Here is a 15264-nt window from a genome sequence, read left to right on the forward strand (position 1 = left end):
GAGGGTCTCTTCCAACCAAAACGATTCTGTGAGAGCAGGGCCGCCTGCCCCGGTGTAGCCTCGTCAGGAGCCACTGGGTCCATCACACGTTTATTGTGCCGGTGGGAGCACAGGGACACACAGGGACCACTGAGCCCTGGTGCTGGTCCTGGCTCGGCAGAGCCAGTGCTGATCCCGGCTCAGCAGAGCTGGCGCTGATCCGGCTCAGCAGGGCCGGTGCTGATCCCGGCTCCACAGGACCAGTGCTGATCTGGCTCAGCAGAGCTGGCGCTGCCGCCAGAGCCGCTGGATGTGCGGGAAGGGCAGCGCGGGGCGCAGGGGCCGGCAGAGCGCGGGGTCGGCGGAGCGGCCGGTGCGCAGGGCGCAGAGCAGCGCAGCCTTGCAGGCGGCCCCACAGGGCTCGCGGGGCGGGTGCCCCTTGTGGAAGTGGAACCAGAAGCGCTGGAACAGCCGCTCGTCGTCCTGGAAGCGGCGGAGCAGCCGGTCCCAGTCGGCGGGGAAGGCGCCGGGCAGCCCGTACGCGGCACGGGCGCGGTAGAGGCTCCGCCAGCGCGGGACGGCCCCGGGCGCGTTGGCCTCGGTCAGGTTGAGGATGAAGGTCTCGTGGTCCAGCACGGCCAGGGAGCTGCCGGGGTACGGCCCGTCCACCTCGTACACGCGGTACCCTGCGGGGGGACGGTCAGGCGGCAGCACCGCAGCCAGGGGCGCGGCGGGGAGGGGGGGTCGGGGCGCACCGGGGTTGAGGTTGATGTAAGTGGTGACGCTCGGGGCCACGAAGGCAACAGAGACGGGACGGGTCAGCGTCTCCTCGTCGTAGAACATCTCGAACTCGTCCACGTGTGTGTGCCCAAAGAACTGAGCCGCGATGGTGCCCTCGAACCTGTGCCGGGACGGGTGAGGGGGTGACGTCGGCACAGGGACCCCCGCCCTGTCCCCGCGGTGCTGCCTCCATCCCGGTGCTGCCCCTGTCCCGGTGCTGCCCTGATCTCCGTGGTGCAGCCGGTCCCGTCCCTGCCGTCCCCGTCACGCCGAGCTCAGCTCACTCCGCACGTCCCGGCCGTGTCGCCGCCAGCTCCACCCACCCTTGTCCCCACTCCGGCACAGCCCGGCCCAGCAGTTTTGGCCCCCAGGCCCTCTGGCACGGAACTGTGCCCCCGTCCCCTCTGCTGCCGCCACTGCTGTGGCCCGGGCAGCGTGGGGCCGGCGGGAGCGGCGGCCGGGGTGTGGTGCAGGGCCGGTGCGTGGCAGTGCCTGGCACTGACCTGCTGACGATCCTGTAGTAGTTCCAGCTCCAGCTGCGCAGACAATGCGCTGGGGGGATGTGGCCGATGATGTGCACCTGGGGAAGCGGAGGATGGCGGGGCTGGGGGGTGCCAGGACCCCCCGGGACCCCCCGAGCGCGGGGCCAGGCCTCTCGCCCCCCTCACCTTCTCCCCCGCCCGCTCGGCGGCCGCCAGGACCCCCACGAGCCACTGCAGCTGCCCCGCGGGGTCCGTGGCGTTGATGAGCAGCCAGAAGTTGGCCTGGGAGCAGAAGTTCATGTTGAGGGAGATGACGCGCAGCCCCGGCCAGACCTGCGCTGTGTAGAACCCACCAGCCCTGCCGGAGACGGGGTGGGTGAGCGCTGCCCCCCCCGCCACAACCCCCTGCCCACCCTGAGCCCCCTCCCCTGCCCACAGCACCCCCACCCCATCCCTGCCCGCCGCGGCACCCCTCACGCCCTCAGCCCCCCACCCACTGCACCGCCCACCCCTGACTCCCTCCCTGCCCCCCCACCAGCCATGAGCCCCCGCTGCACCTCCCAGTGCGGAGCCCGCACCTCACCCCTGCTGACCTGGGGCACCTGCACCCTCCAGCCCCGCTCATCCCCCAGCCCAGGGCCCATCCTTTGCCCCCCAGCACAGAAACCGCTCTGTGCCCTCCCAGCTCTGAGCCCCCGCAGTCCCTGCGAGCCCAAAGCCCCAGCCCTGAGCCCCTTTTGCCCTCCTGCCCCGCCAGCCCCCACGGCCCCATCCCCACCGGAGGGTGTCCAGCGCCGGGGGGGGCAGCCAGTCCCGCCAGGCCTCGGCCATGGCGTCGTACAGCCAGGCTGAGGACTGGTTGCCGTGCACGTATGGCGGGGGGAAGGCGTTGACCGGGGTGGCCTCATGGTTGCCCACGGCCGGGTAGACGGGCAGGGGCCCCAGGTGCCGGCGCAGCAGCGCGGTGACGGTGCGCAGGGCCAGCAGCTGGTCCTGCCGGCTCTGCTGCCACACGTCGTGCGCCGGGATGTCGCCCGTCCAGTACGCGGCGGCGAAGGCGGCGCTGGGGAGTTGCGCCAGCAGCGACTCGATGGTGTGCAGCGGCAGGTCGCACTTGCCGTACTCGCCCCAGAACCCGGCGCCGCCGGGGCCGGGCCGCGCGGCACCGCGGCAGCACAGCGGGTCGGGGCAGGCGGCGTCGCTGCCCGGCGTGTAGCGCCGGTCCCAGTGCAGGTCGGTGAGGAACAGCACGTGGGCGGTGGGCGCGCCGGGAGGCGGGGGCGCCGGGGGCCGCACCGGCGGCTTGGGGGTGTCGGGCAGGGTGACGTTCCAGTCGCCGAAGATGTCCCAGTGTCCGCACCGCTGCCCCAGCAGCAGCCCGCAGGCCTCGGCCGGCCGCAGCACCGAGCGCGCCCAGGCCGCCACCACGTCGCGCTGGAACAGCTGCACGGCGTCGCGGCAAACCTCGGGGCGCGCCAGCCGCAGCGCCTGGCACAGCCGCGACGCCACGCGCCCCACGCGCGCCACGTTGGGCTCCAGCTGCGGGACAGGGCGGGACGGGGCTCAGACGGGACCCCGGGACGGCCCCGTGTCCCCCCCGACACCCCGACCCACTGGAGGCCGCGGGACCCACACCTGCCCCGTGCCCCCTGTTCCCCCATTGTCCTGGCCCGGTCCATAGAATCATAGAATGTCCTGAGTTGGAAGGGACCTGTTCCAGTGTCCAGCACCCTGGGGATGAAGAACCTTTTCCTCACGTCCAACCTGACCCTCCCCGGCACATCTTCCTGCCGTTCCCTGGGGTTCTGTCCCCCGCCCCGGCGAGCCGGTTCCAGCCCCTGTTCCAGTTCCCATTTAGGAGAGGAAGCCGGGCCCGTCCTGTCCTGTCCCCGTCCTGTCCCCGTCCTGTCCCCGTCCCTCACAGCGGAGCCGCTGGCACGTCCCAGCGTGTCCCAGCCTGTCCCCGTCCTGGTCCCGTGCCTGTCACAAGCCAGGACGCGCCCCAGCCTGGACCGGCCCCGGCGCTGTCACTAGGTCCCGGCCCAGCTCCTGCTCCGTCCCGACGCCGTCCCTGTCCCACGACAGCCCGTCCCTGTCCCACGACAGCCCGTCCCTGTCCCGCGTCGCTGTCCTGCCCCGTCCCATCCCCCGCCCGTCCCTGTCCCCTCCTGACCCCGCTCCGCTCCCGGCCCCGCGGGGCCCGCCCGCCCCGGTGCCGGTGTCCCCTGGGTCCCGGTGTCCCCTGGGACCCCCCCGTCCCGGTGTCCCCGGTCCCCACCTGCAGCGCCAGGTCCAGCGCCCCGAACAGCAGCCGGCACACCGGGCACGACACGTTCCGCCAGCCCCAGCGCGGAGCCGCCTCCAGCAGCGGCCCCGGCCCGGCCGGGGACAGCGGCAGCGCCAGCGCCAGGGACAGCGACAGCGCCAGGGACAGCGGCAGGGACAGCGGCAGGGACAGCGGCAGCCGGAGCGGCGGGGCCGGGCCGGAGCCCTGACCCCGCGCAGCCATGGCCGCTGGAGCCTCCGACGGGCGGGGCCGGGGCGGGACCAACCACGGGAACGTTTAAATAGCACGAGAGAACCGTGGGAGGAGGAGCCCGAGGGAGGAACCGTGGGAGATGGAGTCCCGTGGGGGCGCTCAGGAAGTGTGGGCTGGATGAGTGTGCGGTGAGGTGGATCATGACCTGACTGGACGGCAGAGCTCAGAGAGCTGTGATCAACGGTGCAGTCTGGTTGGAGGCCTGTAGCTAGCGGTGTTCCCCAGCGGTCAGTACTGAGTCCTGTCCTGTTCAACCTGTTCATCAATGACCTAAATGCAGCGACAGAGTGCACCCTCAGCCAGTTTGCTGATGATACTGGGAGGAAGGGCTGGCACACCAGAAGGCTGTGCTGCCATTCAGTGAGACCTGGACAGGCTGGAGGGCTGGGCAGAGAAGAACCTGATGAGGTTTAACCAGGGCACGTGTAGGGTCCTGTACCTGGGGAGGAACAACCCCAGGCACCAGCACAGGTGAGGGGTTGACCTGCTGGAGAGCAGCTCCGTGGAGAAACACCTGGGAGTCCTGGTGGACAACAGGGTGACCATGAGCCAGCAATGTGCCCTTGTGGCCAAGGCCAATGGTACCAGGGGTGCATTGAGAAGAGTGTGACCAGCAGGTCAGAGAGGTTGTTCCTCCCCCTCTGCTCTGCCCTGGGGAGGCCACATCTGCAGAACTGGGGCCAGTGCTGGGCTCCCCGGTTCAAGAAGGACCAGGAATCACTGGAGAGAGTCCAGGGAGGGACACAGAGATGCTGCGGGGTCTGGAGCATCTTTGTGCCGAGGAAAGGCTGAGAGAGCTGGGGCTGTTGAGCTGGAGAAGAGAAGCTGAGAGGGATCTGATCAATGGGCTCAATATCTCAGGGTGGGTGTCAGAGGATGGAGCAGACTCTGTTCAGTGGTGCCCAACGCCAGGGTGAGGGGCAACGGGCACAGACTGAAACACGGGAGGGTCCATCTGAACATGAGGAGAAACTTCTTTGCTGGGAGGTGCCAGAGCCTGGACCAGGCTGCCCAGAGCGGCTGTGGAGTCTCTGGAGACATCAAACCCCCTGGACCAACCTGTGTGATCTGCTCTGTGACCCTGTGTGGGCAGGGCTGAGCTGGGGATCTACAGAGGGCACAACCAGCCTGGGATGCTGGGATTCTGCTCTGGCACGTGAGCCGCCGGGTGAGGCCACCCCTGGATGGCAAATCCAGCTGTGCCATGGCGGTGCCCACAGCTGGGTCAGCCAGGGCCAGTCGCTGCCGGCGCAGAGCCAGGACAGGTCCTGGAGCAGCTGCAGGGACAGGGACAGGTCCTGGAGCGGGCACAGGGATGACGAGGCCAGGGCATGGCCTCTGCTGGGAGGTGACCCAGTGCAGAGCGGGGTCACTTCTCCCTGCCGAAGGAGGTGCTGGGGGGTCCCCGAGTCCCTGCGGGCGGCTGCAGCTCGGTCCCGGTGCACGATCCGGCACCGCGGCTGAGAATGTCTGTTCCCCGCCCCGAGGTGACCGACGTGGGTAATTCAGCTCTGGGGAGCTGCTGCGGGACACGGCGTGCTGTGCGACACGGGCACGGTCAGCCCAGTGTGAACAAACCCATTTCACACTTGGCACATGAGCGATGAGTTGAGAGCCGGCCGCAGCCCCGGGGAGCCCGATCTGCGGGGTATCTCTGTGCTAACAGCAGCTGAGTGCTCAGGGGTGGCCACAAAACAAGTGAAAGGAAAAGGACCAAAGGCGATAGTGCAGGACAGGACAGGACATCTGCACAATCCCCTCTCACGCTGGGGACGGTCCTGAGCACGGTGTGGGGGTCAGCGGCTGGAGCTGGTGAACCCGCAGCAAATCCTGGTGGGAAAAGCTGCTCACCGTGTCCCGGTGCTGGGTCCTGTCTGAGCAGCAGCGGCTCCTTCATCTGCCCGGAATGCGGCTGCGACAAAAACTGCTTTGCGCAACGCGAGTCAGTTCAGTCTGTTCATTTACAAGAACTTATGTTCTAGCAAATGCTTAATGTCCTTCTAGATTTCTTTTCCTTCCTTGCTTGCCAAGAACCAACAGCTTCACAGTCACAGAAACTGAAAAACATCTTCCAAGTTTCTTCTGTCTGAAAATTTCCGCCTTGTGGAGTTCAGCGTGGGCTTTCCCCAGCCATGGGAAATGAACCTTTGTGCAGCATCACTGCTGCTGTCGCTGGCCCCACAGGTTGTCCTGCTCAAAAATCTGTCTGCATCACTTTTTGTGCTAAAATTTATGGATTAAAATGTTCCAGGTGCTCCAGTGATGATTTATTCCAGGCTAACTGGTGGCTCCAGCATCCGTCTCCCAAACCGAGTCCTGTTATGCAGCAGCTTTTCCCCTGCACGTTGCAGCCGATGTTTGCAGCAAACACGCCTTTTCTTCCTTGTCCAGCGCGGTCCCCAGACACGTCCGGCAGAAATGTGGTGCCAACCTGCCAGCTCTGAAGGAAACGCCGGTGTCTTTAACAGCAGTTACATCATCTTCCTCACACGCAGGCACTTATTTTAATCCACGTTATCAGACCACAGACAGTCCTGGCAGTGTGTGTGAGCGGCGCCGTGGGCCGGGCGCTGGGCTGCCCGAGGTCCCGCCGTGACCTGGCCGCTCCGCGTCCGTCCGTGGCCGAGGAACAGGACCCAGGGACCTGTCACCCGCACAGGGTCCAGCTGCGGGGACTGGAGCTCCAGGCGACAGAAGCTCCTTGTCCAGGGGCCATCGTCACACGGCAGAACTGGGGCCAGTCCTGCTGCTCGGTGTGGCTTTTCTCCCGCTGCTTTTCTCCCGTTGCGGTTTTCCCGTTGCTTTTTTCCCATTGCATTTCTCCCCCTGCTCGGTGCCGCTTTTCTCTCGCTGCGTTTCGTCTCGCTGCGTTTCTCCCGCTGTTTTTCTCCCATTGCGTTTCTCCCATTGCATTTCTCCCGCTGTTTTTCTCCCATCGCGTTTCTCCCACTGTTTTTCTCCTATTGCGTTTCTCCCATTGCGTTTCTCCCGCTGTTTTTCTCCCATTGCGTTTCTCCCATTGCGTTTCTCCCGCTGTTTTTCTCCCATTGCATTTCTCCCGCTGTTTTTCTCCCATTGCGTTTCTCCCATTGCATTTCTCCCGCTGTTTTTCTCCCATTGCGTTTCTCCCGCTGTTTTTCTCCCATTGCGTTTCTCCCGCTGTTTTTCTCCCATTGCGTTTCTCCCGCTGCTTGTCTCCTGGCTGCCCCAGCTCCGCAGCCGGACCCTCCCCAGCCCGCGGTGGTTCCCACCGAAGCCGGCGACGTCTCCGGTGCCACAAACGCTGACGTGCCGGCAGCTCCGATCCCGCTGCCCAGACGCGGCCATGAGGGTCTCAGAGGCGTCGGGTCTGATTCCTGGTGTGTCCCCGGTGCCGAATCAGCTCCGACACGTCATGTCACGTCTGGGACCCGCGGAGCTGCCAGCACAGCCCCTCGTGTCCCTGCTCATCACTCTGCCTGGCTCGGGCCACCTTCGCCCAAAAGAAAACCGTTCAGAGCCACATTCGTTGGTGGTTGTGCCACTGGCGATGCTGGGGTAGATGTCAGGATAGACCAGGGCGCCTGCACAGAGCGGAGCTCACCTCTCTCATGGATCACCCGTCCTATGGGTCACCAGGTGTTTTCCAGAGACTGCTGAGGAGGGTTCCAAATTGCTCCCGTAAATAGGAAACAGAGCTGGAGCCATCGCAGAGGTGCCTGGAAACTGCTGCACTGGGAGGAGCATTGTCCTTTGGGAAAGATGGGCTTTGCCCATAAATAACGTTGCAGAAAATTCAGCCAAGAGCAATGGCATCTGCGTGGGCTCCCAAGGAGACACTGCATGTTTGGGATGAGAACTAAGATTCTTCTCTTGAACTCTGTTCCTTCATCACTGATGTTTTGCAGCTGTCTTTGAAAAGGCGAAATGATCCGCAGGGGTTCAAAACAGGGGCCCCAGTGACATGTAATTTTTGGGAAATAATTTATCCTACAGGCAAGTGGGCAGGTGTGTTCAGACAATTGCTGCCAAAGTGTTGAGGGCACCGCGCGGGGCGAGGGGCACGTGCAGCGGCTGGTGACACCTTGTGCACCCACACAGCTGCTGGTTGGGTGCAGCTGCTCAGTGCGCTCACGAGCGCTCGGCACCGCGCGGCAGCGCTGGGTGGTTTGTGATGGTGACTGAACCTGTGACCTCCAGCGGGGAGGGGTCAAGACAATTAAATTAAACAGTATTCCCTGAAAATAAAACAAACACTTTCAGAACAAATATGAGGCCTTGGTACTTATTTTTAAAATGTTCTTTAAGCTCCAATGATTGTTTGCCGCTACTCTTACCTACAATCATGCTGAACAAAGCTATAGCTAAATGGAAAGTTAAATGTAGTCACGAGGTGTTAATGTCTACATCTTATTATTTGCAGTCTCTCAGAGAAAGCAAAAGTAACTACAAATAGCACTATGCCAGAAACTGGTTTCTAGACTAACAATGTTGCTTCGGCGTGCAACGAACTGGTTCATTCTAAAGCGGTCACAGTTGCTGACGACAAGAGGCTTTGTATTTGAATACGGCACGTGTTTCGGTCCATGTGAAAACAAGTTTGAATGTTAAACATTTTCTGACACTTTGGAGTTACTGTTGCTCTTCCCATTTTCTTTAGGTCAACATATGGTTCATGCCAATACTGTACAGCTCTGAAATCTCTCACAGGAAGTAGTCTGGGGTGCGACGAGTAACATGCGGTTCACCTCTACGCGGTGCTGGATCAAACTGCAAAAAGGGGTATTTTAGAGTATCATCGAGTTCCATAATTGCAGAGCCCATCCTGCTGCGCAGAGCCGCGGGTTTTTGACAAGGCTTCTGCTCCGCTCCTCCTCGTCCAACGAGCCCTGCCCGCTCCTGTGCAAAGAGCCTCTTCCCCCTTGAGACAGGGGTTCCCCTCGCAGGAGAGATGCTCCAGTCCCTTCTTCATCTTCGTGGCTGGGCTCTCTGCAGTGTGTCAATCTCTCTCCTGTACTGGGGGGCCCAGCACTGGCCCCAGCACTCCAGCCGTGGCCTCACCAGTGCTGGGCAGGGGGAAGGATCACCTCCCTCAGCCTGCTGACAACGCTCCTGATGCAGCCCAGGATACTGTTCACCTTCTTTGCAGCAAGGACACGTTGCTGTCTCATCTTCAACTTGGTGTCCACCAGGAGCCCCAGGTCCTTTTTTGCCAAGCTGCTTTCCATCTGGGTGTCCCCAGCACATACTTTTCCACGGGGTTGTTCCTCCCTGGGTGGAGGACTTTGCACTTCCCCTTGTTGAACTCCATGGAGTTCTTGTCAGCCCAATTCTCCAGCCTCTCGAGGTCCCTCTGGATGGCAGCACAACCCAGTTTTGTGGTGTCTGCAGAAAACCAGGGATTCTGGCAGCAGAGTTCCTTCAGTCTCTGCCTTGGCTGGACAATCTGCTCCAGGAGAACGAGATGTGGCTGTTTTGTAGCTCTGGTCATGGTCATTCCTGCAGAGAGCTCAAAGCTGGGCGCTCAGAGGTGTCACTGCAGCGTCCCCAGGGGCTCTGTAAGCACGTGCGGGGGACCCACAGGGGTTCGCCCGTGTCTGTGTGCTGTGCGGGTGCAGCCCTGGCCGTGCCGGCATCGCTGCGTTTCCAGAGCTGCCAACAACCCGCTGTGCTCGTCCCGCCAGCCCCACCACCCCTCACCCGCCGTGACCCACGGGGTGCCGGTCTCTCACGCGTTCTGTGGGTTGGTTTGCTGATTTACACGAGCTGAGAGCCCCCGGCGCTCTCTGCATTCCACGGACACCAGGACGTTTTTTCTGTGAAATGCTCAGGGTTTGGGGCTGTGCTGGCAAAACCTCCCTCCTGTCACCCCCGTCTGTTGGCCTATAGAGTCAGGGGTTGTTGGCTGGGAGGAGCGGAGCAGAAACGGCAAACTCTGGCTTTTTGCGAGTGGTGCGTGGTGTTGTGTGAAGTGGTCTGACAGGGAAATGTGTCCAGCAGCTCTGCAGAAGCTGCAGGTGACCGGCTGCACAGGCACATGGAACACGAGCAGGTCGGGTTTGCTGACGGGTCCGGGCGGCCGCACGTGGCTGCTCACGCCACAGCAGCTGCGATGGCAGGAACGGGAAACGACGGGTGACGTGGTCCTGCCGTCACCGTCACCATCTGCAGGGAGCCGGGCCAGCGCAGGCACCACCGGCTGCCCCCAAACCGCGCAGGGGACGGGCTGGTGGCCTCGGCAACACCGGGACCGGCGGACTCGCCTTCCTCCGTGAGGGAAACGTGGTTTGGGTCCCCGCTTGGAAGAGCTTCAAAGGATGCTCAAAGGGCGGGAGGGACAACATCAGGCTTGCTGGTGACAAGGAAGGGACAGCACCGGGGAAGGTTCAGATTGGACATTAGGAAACATTTCTTCCCCAAAGGGCTGTGGGGCATTGGAACAGGCTGCCCAGGGCAGTGCTGGAGTCACCATCCCTGGAGGGGCTGGACAGACGGACATGAGGTTCTCAGTGCCGGGGTGGGTTGTGGTTGGACTCCATGATCTTGAGGGGCTTTTCCAACCAACATGATTCTATGATTCCACTAAGCCATGGGGTGGCACGGCAATGTTTGAGGAACAGTGTGCGAGCGAGGGCTTTCCCTCTGCCCCGCGATGCGCACACGCTGAGCACGTCGCTGCGTTGCACAGGGGCTGGGGACCATTGTGTGCCTCTGGTGGGACCGTCACCAGGGCCACGGCACAACCTCCCGCACACCGTCCCTGCCGGGGGGAGGCAGCACCTGCAGTTTCTGCCCCGCAGCACCCACCGCTGTCACCATCTTCCGTGGGACACCCTGGGCTGACGGTGCTCCCGGCGCCGGGCAGCACACACGGCAGGACACGGCCCTGTCACACGCGGCACGGCCCTGTCACACACAGCACGGCCCTGTCACACGCAGCACTGTCACACACAGCACTGTCACACACGGCCCTGTCACACACAGCACTGTCACACGCAGCACTGTCACACACAGCACTGTCACACACGGCCCTGTCACACGCAGCACTGTCACACGCAGCACTGTCACACACAGCACTGTCACACACGGCCCTGTCACACACGGCCCTGTCACACGCAGCACTGTCACACGCAGCACTGCCACACGCAGCACTGCCACACGCAGCACTGTCACACGCAGCACTGTCACACGCAGCCCTGTCACACACAGCACGGCCCTGTCACACACAGCACGGCCCTGTCACACACAGCACTGCCACACGCAGCACTGCCACACGCAGCACTGCCACACGCAGCACTGTCACACACGGCCCTGTCACACACGGCCCTGTCACACACAGCACTGCCACACGCAGCACTGTCACACGCAGCACTGTCACACACAGCACTGTCACACACGGCCCTGTCACACACGGCCCTGTCACACACGGCCCTGTCACACGCAGCACTGTCACACGCAGCACTGTCACACACAGCACTGTCACACACAGCACTGTCACACACAGCACTGTCACACACGGCCCTGTCACACACGGCCCTGTCACACGCAGCACTGTCACACACAGCACTGTCACACACAGCACTGTCACACACAGCACTGTCACACACGGCCCTGTCACACACAGCACTGTCACACACAGCACTGTCACACACGGCCCTGTCACACACGGCACTGCCACACGCAGCACTGTCACACACGGCCCTGTCACACACGGCCCTGTCACACACGGCCCTGTCACACGCAGCACTGTCACACACGGCCCTGTCACACACGGCCCTGTCACACACGGCCCTGTCACACACAGCACTGTCACACACAGCACTGTCACACACAGCACTGTCACACACAGCACTGTCACACACGGCCCTGTCACACACGGCACTGCCACACGCAGCACTGTCACACACAGCACGGCCCTGTCACACGCAGCACTGCCACACGCAGCACTGCCACACGCAGCACTGTCACACGCAGCACTGTCACACGCAGCACTGTCACACACAGCCCTGTCACACACGGCCCTGTCACACACGGCCCTGCCACACGCAGCACTGTCACACACAGCACTGTCACACACAGCCCTGTCACACACGGCCCTGTCACACACGGCCCTGTCACACGCAGCACTGTCACACGCAGCACTGTCACACACGGCCCTGTCACACGCAGCACTGTCACACGCAGCACTGTCACACGCAGCACTGTCACACGCAGCACTGTCACACACAGCACTGCCACACGCAGCACTGTCACACACAGCACTGTCACACACAGCACTGTCACACGCAGCACTGTCACACGCAGCACTGTCACACGCAGCACTGTCACACACAGCACTGCCACACGCAGCACTGTCACACACAGCACTGTCACACGCAGCACTGTCACACGCAGCACTGTCACACACGGCCCTGTCACACACGGCCCTGTCACACACAGCACTGTCACACATGGCACGGCCCTGTCACACACAGCACTGCCACACGCAGCACTGTCACACACAGCACTGTCACACGCGGCACTGTCACACGCGGCACGGCCCTGTCACACACGGCACGGCCCTGTCACACGCAGCACTGTCACACACAGCACTGTCACACGCGGCACGGCCCTGTCACACACGGCACGGCCCTGTCACACGCAGCACTGTCACACACAGCACTGTCACACGCGGCACGGCCCTGTCACACACAGCACTGTCACACACAGCCCTGTCACACACAGCACGGCCCTGTCACACGCAGCACTGTCACACACAGCACTGTCACACACAGCACTGCCACACACAGCACTGCCACACGCAGCACGGCCCTGTCACACGCAGCACTGTCACACACAGCACTGTCACACACAGCACTGTCACACACAGCACTGTCACACACGGCACTGTCACACGCGGCACGGCCCTGTCACACACGGCACGGCCCTGTCACACGCAGCACTGTCACACACAGCACTGTCACACGCGGCACGGCCCTGTCACACACAGCACTGTCACACACAGCCCTGTCACACACAGCCCTGTCACACACAGCACGGCCCTGTCACAGTTGCTCCCCGTCCCAAGCCCGTACCCACTGCAGCCCCGGCCGCTCTGCCATCGCAGCCCCAGCAGCACAGCTCGAGCGGTGCCTTGTGCTGGTCCCCTTGTGGCAGCCAGCGAGGCTGGTGACAAACCCTTCTTCAGGGTCAGGTGGCTGCGTTCCGATGGCAACGCCTGCAGGGCTGGGTCAGCAGGGCCTGGACACGGCCCCCGGCTCCTCTCCGAATCCTCCTCACCCCTCTCTGGCCAGCTCACACGGGCACCGACGAGCTCTTACCTGGGGCAGCTGGCAGGACGTGTGTTTAGGAGAGGGACGGCTGGAAAAACACGTGTTCTCCTGGCACCAACGGCTCCTCGTGGCAGTGGCAGTGACAGTGACCCATCCTCCGCGGGCTGGAGGGGAGACACGAGGCCACCAGCCCACACCCCCAGCCCCAGGCCTGCCCGAGGACAAGGTGACTCCAGAGCCACGTCCAGCGGCTCCTCCGGCACAGCCCAGGGCTTGCAGGGATCCCCGCTGCCCGCCCAGCACCGTCCCTGCTCCATCCTGTTCCAGCGCCGGCAGCCCTGGGGGTCTGGCAGAGGGGGGCCGCGCTGGCTCTGGGGCTGCAGCAGGACCCACGGACACAGGGGCAGGACGCAGAAGCCACTCCCTGCAGGGACAACCTTGGCCCAAAGGCCTGACTCTGCTGGATGAGTGTGGAAGTTTCCTGGCTCCGCAGAACTCGTCCTCAGCTTCTGGGGATGGCGGGAGGGGACCCGCCAGCGCCCCTGCTGCTCTGCCGTCCTGCCAGCGCTGCAGCTGCCGCTGCAGCTGCCCCCGCGCTGTCCCCACGCTGTCCCCGCGCTGTCCCCGCAGCTCCCACAGAAGCAGCTGGAGCCGCTGCAGCGGCTGGTGCTCACTCACCTGGGGGTGACAGTGGGGCCGGTGCCGCCTGCCCAGCTCTCTGCCGTCCCCAGTGTCACCTCCCGCTGCACCGCAGCCCTGGCAGGTCACAGCAGCCGGGCCACAGGCAGTGCCACCCTCCCCGCTGTGGATGCACCACCCGCTGAGCAGCGCTCAGGCCCCGTCTCGTCCCCTGCGGTCACTTCAGATGCCGCACCCACCACCTCCCGCTGCGCAGCCCTGTCCCCTTCCCTCTGCGCGGACCGGAGCAGGACAGACGTGGCTGCGGCACCGCTGCTCCCAGCACAGCCCTGGGGCGTGAGCGCACGGGCCTGGCTGCCCGGGCTGCGTGACCTGCGGCGATGCCCTGTGAGACAGAATCACAGAATCATTGCAGTTGGAGCAGACCCTCAGGATCATCGAGTCCAACCGTTCCCCACCCCTGGCGCTGACCCATGTCCCTGAGAACCTCATGTCCGTCTGTCCAGCCCCTCCAAGGATGGTGACTCCAGCACTGCCCTGGGCAGCCTGTTCCAATGCCCCACAGCCCTTGGGGGAAGAAATTGCTCCCCAGATCCAACCTCAACCTCTCCTGGCGCAACTTGAGGCCGTTTCCTCTGCTCCTGGCGCTTGTTCCTGGGGAGCAGAGCCCGACCCCCCCTGGCTCCAAGCTCCTTTCAGGCAGGTCAGAGATCAGAAGGTCTCCCCTCAGCTCCTGTTCTCCAGCTGAACCCCCAGCTCCCTCAGCCGCTCCCATCACACTTGTGCTCCAGCCCCTCACCAGTTCTGTTCCCCCCTCTTCACTCTCTCTAGTGCCTCAATGTCCTTATGATGATGAGGGGCTCAAAACTGATCCCAGGATTCAAGGTTTGGCCTCACCAGTGCCGAGTACAGCAGCACAATCACTTCTCTAGTCCTGCTGGCCACACTATTCCTGATACAAGCCAGGATGCTGTTGGCCTTTTTGGCCATCGGGACACACGCTGGTTCATATTCAGCTGCTGTTGATCAACACTTCCAGGTCCTTTTCCTCCAGGCAGCTTTCCGGCCGCTCTTCCCCTGCAGCGCTGCCTGGGGTTGTTGTGACCCAAGTGCAGGACCTGGCACTTGGCCTTGTTGAACCTCATAAAAATGGCCTCAGCCCATCGATCCAGCCAGTCCAGATCCCTCTGTATGGCCCTCCTGCCCTCCAGCAGATCAACACTCCACCCAACGTGGTGTCATCTGCAAACTTACTGAGGGTAAGATCTCCCAGCGCTTGTGCTCGGCCCCTCGTGCAATGGCCAGTGCACTGCCCTGCCCGAAACACAGACCCTGGGGGGCACAGACCGCGGGACGCCGGGCAGAGAGAACCCCAGACAAGGGCGCGAGTGCGCAGGACGAGAGCTGGTCCGGGGGTCAGAGGCTCTGGGGACAGCCCGCACCCCCCCACCTCTGCCTGCAACCAGGCGGGCCGGGCTGCAGCCGCCAGCTGCTCCCCACAGCGACGGGCTGCGGGAGGGGATCGCTCCGGGAACTGCGGGGGTGCAGAAGCAGGCCCCAGGTACAGAAATAAATCGATATATTAGTGTGTACA

The 15264-nt window shown here is 63.4% G+C and overlaps 1 protein-coding gene across 1 annotated transcript; it reads right to left on the reverse strand.

Annotated features, from left to right (window-relative positions):
• Positions 1-77: 77 nt before the first annotated feature.
• Positions 78-3769, reverse strand: SMPD1 (sphingomyelin phosphodiesterase 1). Its single transcript, XM_065627003.1, has 6 exons — positions 3520-3769; positions 2020-2780; positions 1428-1599; positions 1263-1339; positions 735-880; positions 78-665 (listed from the first exon to the last, which is right to left on the reverse strand). The coding sequence occupies exons 1-6, from the start codon at positions 3748-3750 to the stop codon at positions 256-258; spliced, it is 1797 nt and encodes a 598-aa protein (XP_065483075.1). The 5' UTR covers positions 3751-3769; the 3' UTR covers positions 78-255.
• Between the last annotated feature and the right edge of the window lie 11495 nt (positions 3770-15264).

This window comes from Caloenas nicobarica, chromosome 1 (genome assembly GCF_036013445.1).
Source record: "Caloenas nicobarica isolate bCalNic1 chromosome 1, bCalNic1.hap1, whole genome shotgun sequence".
In the NCBI taxonomy this organism is placed as follows: domain Eukaryota; kingdom Metazoa; phylum Chordata; class Aves; order Columbiformes; family Columbidae; genus Caloenas; species Caloenas nicobarica.